The sequence below is a fragment of the Olea europaea genome, chromosome 17 (assembly GCF_002742605.1).
Source record: "Olea europaea var. sylvestris chromosome 17, O_europaea_v1, whole genome shotgun sequence".
NCBI classification, from domain to species: domain Eukaryota; kingdom Viridiplantae; phylum Streptophyta; class Magnoliopsida; order Lamiales; family Oleaceae; genus Olea; species Olea europaea.
The window spans coordinates 14,474,551-14,481,503 of NC_036253.1; the positions used below are offsets into that span (position 1 = coordinate 14,474,551).

Below are 6,953 nucleotides of genomic sequence, written 5' to 3' on the forward strand. Positions count from 1 at the left end.
ATGGAAAGATTGAAAGATACAAAAGAGAGAAAAATTAGCAAAGTTTACATTGATAAGAACCCAATAATTTAGTGTATATTAGGTGTTTGAATATATAATTTTGCCGAGTTCCAAGTTTCCTCATTTTGAATTTCTTACTTTCATTCACCTACTTAAAAGTTTATATCTAGCTTTTGTTTGGTGGGGATTAATATAATATTTTTAGTAGATTTTGATAAAAGTTGATGAAATGTGTTGTTTGAAAAATTCTATCTTATAAAATGTGTGGTTAAAATTAATTGTTGACTTTGATTTAGATTAAAATTTAAATTTCAAATTCTACCAAATAGAAGCTAATTAGAATAGCGTTAGGATTCATTTGGCATGACTTTTTAAAAGTTAAAAGATGCCTTCGAGACTAAGAAGCGATATAAAATCTAGATTTTAATTTGTATCAAACATAAGCTAACTAAAAATAGTTAGGATTCATTTGGCACAATTAGGATTTATTCGGCACAACTTTTCAAAAGTCAAAATTTGCTTTTGAGATTAAGAAGCGACTTTTGAAATGTGAGAATAGTTTTCTAGAAATGTTTGTTTATTTATTTATTTTTACTAGAAGAGCTTTTAGAAGAAATTGACTTAAGCAGCTCTTTAACAAAAAGCATAAGCATAAACAAAAATTGTGCAAAATGGATTCTAAATAAGTTTAGAAATTTAAATTCAAGAAATGAGGTTAATTTTGCCTCCAGGAGGGCTGTGTTTAACTGAGTTTTTGCATTGTTCTTTGGGAACAATACATAAATTCTACGTATAAGAAACACATTTCAAAACTAACTTTATAAAACTTTTCAAAAATCATGTGATAAATCAATTTATTAAATTTTTAATTATAATATAATATAATTAATCACACCAAATTTCAATTCCAAACCCTTCTCTTTCTCTCTCTACTTTCTATCCTCTCCTTACCCTTTCTCTCCATGGAGGCGGCCATCGACTCTGGTGAATACTCTGACGACCTCTTTAATGATCGCTCCGACAACTGCTCTAACTCCAGGATAGAAAAATCTCCAAAAATTGAAAACAATTTTTCTATATACACTTCACTGTAGAAAAATATCCAAAAATTTATTTGTGAACAGATTTATTGTTGATGACTATACCTGTGTTTCATGTGACTATTTGTGATCAAATTTGCTTTAGCTGTGACTGTATGTAACGTCTAATTTGTAACTGTATGTAACTAATTCACTGACCTATGTTACCTGTAATTAAATGTGACCAAATTTATTTTTAATGTGACTAATTGTAATTGTATGTGACTATTATTAATTAGGTCACATACAATAACGGTTAAGACAAATCTGGTCACTGATAGTCACAATAAAGATAAATTCTCCAAAAATTGAAAACAATTTTTCTATATACACTTCACTGTAGAAAAATATCCAAAAATTTATTTGTGAACAGATTTATTGTTCATGACTATACCTGTGTTTCATGTGACTATTTGTGATCAAATTTGCTTTCGCTGTGACTGTATGTAACGTCTAATTTGTAACTGTATGTAACTAATTCACTGACCTATGTTACCTGTAATTAAATGTGACCAAATTTATTTTTGATGTGACTAATTGTAATTGTATGTGACTATTATTAATTAGGTCACATACAATAACGGTTAAGACAAATCTGGTCACTGATAGTCACAATAAAGATAAATGTGGTCACAATTGATCACAATTAACATAGACTTGGTCATATAATGTCACTACAAACAAATTTGCACACACTGCATACCAACACCAATTACCACTACCATCACCTTTAATGCACCACAACTACCACCTTCAATTCAAATCTACAAACGTAAATACTACATTGACTTCAAATCCACAACAACAATCACTATACCATCATTTCCACCTCCACTTTGAATCAATCACACCCTCTACACTCCAACCACCATCTCAAGAAATCACCCCAAAGCAGAAGCAGCGCAGAGGAGTTGGAGCTGCTTGTACGGCCCTAATCTGACATTGTCCATTGTTCGCATCTTGAGGTCCATGAGAACGATGTGTTGAAGCTAGGGGTGGGGTGGGGTGGGGTGGGGGGGAGAGAATTTATATTCGCAGAGAGAGAAACTTCAATGGCCAGAAAATGAATTGATTTGGAAATATTTCAATTTAAGTAATAGGGTAGAGTGGGTGGGACGTGTGGGGTTGGAATGTATGGTTGCACATGATTTAAATATATATTAATTGATTTAATTAATTTTCATTATCACTTGATTTTTGAAAATAAAATTAAAATCCCTTATTTTTGAATAGTATACTTTATATGTAGGGTTTTGGATAATTTTTCCTTTTTCTTTTAACGAGAAGCTTCCAAGGCTTCTTTATATTTTCTCTCCTGTCAATAATTCATTCTTGTAATTTTCAAGTGGCATCGAGTCTTGAAGAAATTTATTTATTAATATTTATTATAGATCAATGCTAATAGAATTTCTCATATGCTCAAATATTTGCAAGGGTGTTTAGGAGAAAGAAGTTTTACTTTCTTTTGGCAGGTCTCTATTCTTTTACGTACGCTGCCATCTTCCTTTTTCTTGGGATCTATGTTAACATTTCAACTTCCTATATCATAGTACATTTTACAAGACAAACAATTAAAATGTAGTTTTTCTTCTACCAAATGAAATTTGACTAAAATGCGATATTTGATAAGCTATGGTGGATGATACCGTATAGTATTAATAAAGAAAATATGTTAAAATTTTATCATTTTGCAGTCCAATCTTATTGCACATGGAAAATAATTCGTTGGACTTGCTTCCCAAATTTGTGACAAAACGCTTGGTTTCTTCTTCAACATGAGTACGTTGAGACTCGACCTCATTCTCATCAATCTCTTCTTTTCGAGACTGACTTCATTCTCATCCCATTTTACACGATATATAGGGCCTGTTTGTGCTCCTTTAATTTCAAAAAGTGTATTATGGAATAATGATTGATGTTGAAATGTATGGTTAGAAATGAAGAATGTGTGGTTAAAAATGAGTACTGTAGAAAAAATAATATGATAAAATGATTAACAAACGAAGGCATATATATGCACTAGCACTTACAGCAACCATGTTACTAAACTAATCGTTGTTCACAATAAACTCAGTCGATTAGACATACTTTTTGGACATCATGGAAGATATGGGAGGAACACGATATTTGATTTGGTTCACTAAGAATAATCTTGACTCGTACATACCACAGTTGACTGTTCGATCCAGTGGTAGCTGAACGTTACAACCAGATTTTAATTGGAGCACTATAGTATCTAGTCATTTACGTTCCATTTTAATTGCACAGAATATACCATAAACCTTGCTTGAAATGTGAGGGAGTTTGTCAAGACCCTGTTTGGTTTGGATAAAATTTAGATTTTTAGTCAAATTTGATAAAAGTTGGTGTAATATGTGATTGAAATGTTGATAAAAGTTATAAATTATATGAAATGTGTTACTTAAAATAAATTCGAAAAAAAAATTAAAAAAAAATGTGGACCAAATAGGGATTAACCGGTTTACTGGTTACTTTCTGACTCACGTGCGAGCATACAAAACGAGTTTTGTGTCACACAGGTGTAAGTAGTGCAATTAATACTTGTCAATTGTCATCCATAGGGTGTATTAGGGTTTCATAACCATGCTTCGTAAGTATTGACCAATAAAGGTTTTCCTAAATAAATTTTAATTTCCAAAATTGTATTAACTTCTACCCTATACTTTTTAACTCTTTATTTTACTTTTTTTTCAATAAACCATTATTATTTTAGCCATCTTTTTAAAAAAAAAAATCAATTGAATAATATTATTTATTCACCAGAATATTCAAAGTTGAGCATTGAAACTTGTAATTCAATAAGTACAATTAATATAAAATAAAAAATAAAGAGAGCACATTGGAGCTTAATTTCAATGATTAACTCTTTAAAATAAAGAACATTTTATCTTTGAGTCTTTTAAAAGATAAATGATCTACTAAGCACCGTTTCTTAATCTACAATGACACGATACATCAATTAATTAGTGAATAAGTTCACAATAGGTTTCATGAATTAAATGATACAGTAATTAATTGATTTATCATATTATCGTAGCAGTAGAGATGCTCTCATTCCTCTGTTTGGTTTAATTAAAAATCAATTTTTTAGTAAATTTAGATAAAAGTTCATTAAATATGTAATTAAAAAGTTGTAGATATCATGAAAAGTGTGATTAAAATTTAATTGTTCATTTTAACTTAAATTTTAATTAGCATTTTAGTTGAACCAAATTCAATTGTTCATTTGAACTTAAATTCTATCAGAGCGCTACTCAATATTTATTTCAAAGTGACTTTGAGCAAAATAGATTTCAAGTTATTGTTCATAAGTGGCGATCCTAAACAGGCTTGGATTTTGTGTGTGTGTGTGTGTGTGTGTTAAGGCTAATACTTGCAAAATGCAACGTCAGGGAAAAAGGATTGTGTACTAAATTGCACCTACACATGCAATTATTATCGTACAATAGAAAAGAAAACCAGCAACTGCAATAACAACAAAGAACAATAACTTAAAGTCCATAGTTGTAAACAAAGTAAAATTATCACAAGAGTGCGTATCTTTGAAAAGCACAAGATCAAATACATGAATTGAAAAATTGGTACAAAGCAAATGATAGATCTTTAGTGTCCTAAAGTTTATTTTTCAGACATAAATTCAATAAAAAAATTTAAATATGCATAAATATAGAATTATTCTTAAATGATTAGAAATCAACAAATTAATTTCTAGCAGATAAAAATCAGGCATTCTGGTTAATATACTGGTTTACGTTTAGTTTTGCTGCCATTTTCTTCAAGAAATTCGTCAGATGGGTTTTTCTTTATCCTCAAAAAAAACAAGATTTTGGCAAATCTTTGTTGTTCTTCAGGTTATTTTTTGTGCAATTTTCTTCAAGGAATTTGTCTGAATTTTCTTGATCCTCCAAAAAAGCATCAGCTTTTGGCAAAAGTTTTGTGTTCTTGAGGTTATCTTTGGTGCCATAAGCCCGAAATATTTGGTCCCGAATCATGTCTTCAGACAGCCCCCATGCATGCAGTTCTTCCAATTTGTGATGAATAGCCAGACTGTATTCTCCATTGCAACCTAATTGCAGAACTCTGTATTCACAATTTTGTGGATTTTTGAGTCCCTCAAATTGCTCAACAGTCCAATTGAACCATTTCATGAGAAACAGAAGAATGGTTAATCCATGGGAAACAATTATCAGATTCAGTTCCTCTGAAGGGTCGCTGTTGTTTAGCCTGTTTGTTTCCATTTCCCTCCATAGAGTTTCAAGAAAACCTGGATGTGAAAAACTTGATGTTAGTGCATGTCTTTTGGTTTTTGGGTTGAACTTTTAACCATATAATTAAATGTGATCAAAGACCCACTAATCTCGCTGCCACGACTGTGGGCTACACTCAAAGAATGGTATCAAAGACAAATTTTCCTCAATAAATCAAACTTTTAGATAAAGCGACTTAATGAGAAAATGAGAAAAATACGTATTTTTTTATGTTTATGATGAGAATGGAGGAACTTACTAGAAACCCTGTCATAAACGTCGGCGCTGGATTCCCCGTCAGGCACCCGGTAGAAGAATTTCCCGTACCTGTTTCTGGTTCGCTTTATCTTCTTCCTTTTCTCCAGCTCCTGGAAATTCCCAAAATGCTGTTCTCTCAGCCTGCATTCTTCCTTCAATCCAATCACTTTTTCCTCTGGAAATTCCTCCCCGATTATCGTTTCCAGTGTCTGCTTAGTGCGCTCAGATGGAGACACGTAAAACAAGACCTTCCAATTTTCCGATTCTCCATATTCTGATACCACTTTCTTGATCTGGGAACCAACGTTTTGAGCCTGCTCAATCCCTTTATTGCTTAATTTGATTTTATAATTAGGTATATATTCAAGAACTTCTTCATCTTGATTTCCTTCACTCTCCCCATGGCGAACCAGTATTATGCGCTTCGGCTGGCGGCATACAGAGGTGAAACCGGTGCTTTTCATTCTCCCCGAGGCAAAAACGGATTGCATGCTTGCAAATATAGAATATTAGTGCGAAATTTCTGTGTATATTTATATATTGTATTTTGTGTGTATATGAGGTGATTTGATGGAACTTCATTAATGAGCATGTATATTTATATAGAAGATCGGGAATTCCCGAACGCGGCATCCAATTTGACCACTTCACTAATTGTGGAACTATTTCCTCACTTTTTCACTTTGACCAAATTGCTTTACGGTGTGTTTGATCTTTGAAATTTCGATTGAACAACCACGTCACATTAATTAATGACTTCGAAGTTTATTGTAGTTTTGAAGCAGAAATAGCAACTTGAAAGCAGCAGAAAATTACACATCTTGCTGAATAATACCGCCAAGAATGTATAGGAAATTTTCTTCTTGTACAGCTTGAGAAAAAAATTATTTGATTCGAAGTTTTGTCATGTGTAGGATTCTAATAAGTTTTTGCCTCATGATTGGAAATATTGTAATAAAGAAAGAGTTTTTATTTGTTTTATGAGTATGTATATTTTTATGAAGTGGTGGCAATTCGATTGCGGTGATACTAGTGTTAAAATTAGTCGGATTAGTTATTCTGAACTAGATTTATTTGTTATGAATTAGTTCATAAGCTAACGTGCCTTTTAAAACCATTGGTTCATGTTCATAATCCGAGCCCAAGGCGAACTCTATGAAAATAGTCCCTTAGACCCGGCTCTACCAGTCTTGCAAGTTGAGACGAACCTCCTAGAAAGAGGAGACTCGAGCTTGTTTGGTTTAACCCAAGTCCTTACATGGACTTTCTTCGACCTTTCTTAACCCAAGTCATACTTATGTGAGGGTCTCGACACCACTAATTCCAACACCATATGGAATGCACTCTT

The 6,953-nt window shown here is 32.2% G+C and overlaps 1 protein-coding gene across 1 annotated transcript; it reads right to left on the reverse strand.

Moving 5' to 3' along the window:
* Window positions 1-4,642: 4,642 nt before the first annotated feature.
* LOC111365251 (phosphoglycerate mutase-like protein AT74H) lies at window positions 4,643-6,159 on the reverse strand. The gene is made up of 2 exons (XM_022985670.1): window positions 5,607-6,159; window positions 4,643-5,364 (listed from the first exon to the last, which is right to left on the reverse strand). The coding sequence occupies exons 1-2, from the start codon at window positions 6,094-6,096 to the stop codon at window positions 4,910-4,912; spliced, it is 945 nt and encodes a 314-aa protein (XP_022841438.1). The 5' UTR covers window positions 6,097-6,159; the 3' UTR covers window positions 4,643-4,909.
* Between the last annotated feature and the right edge of the window lie 794 nt (window positions 6,160-6,953).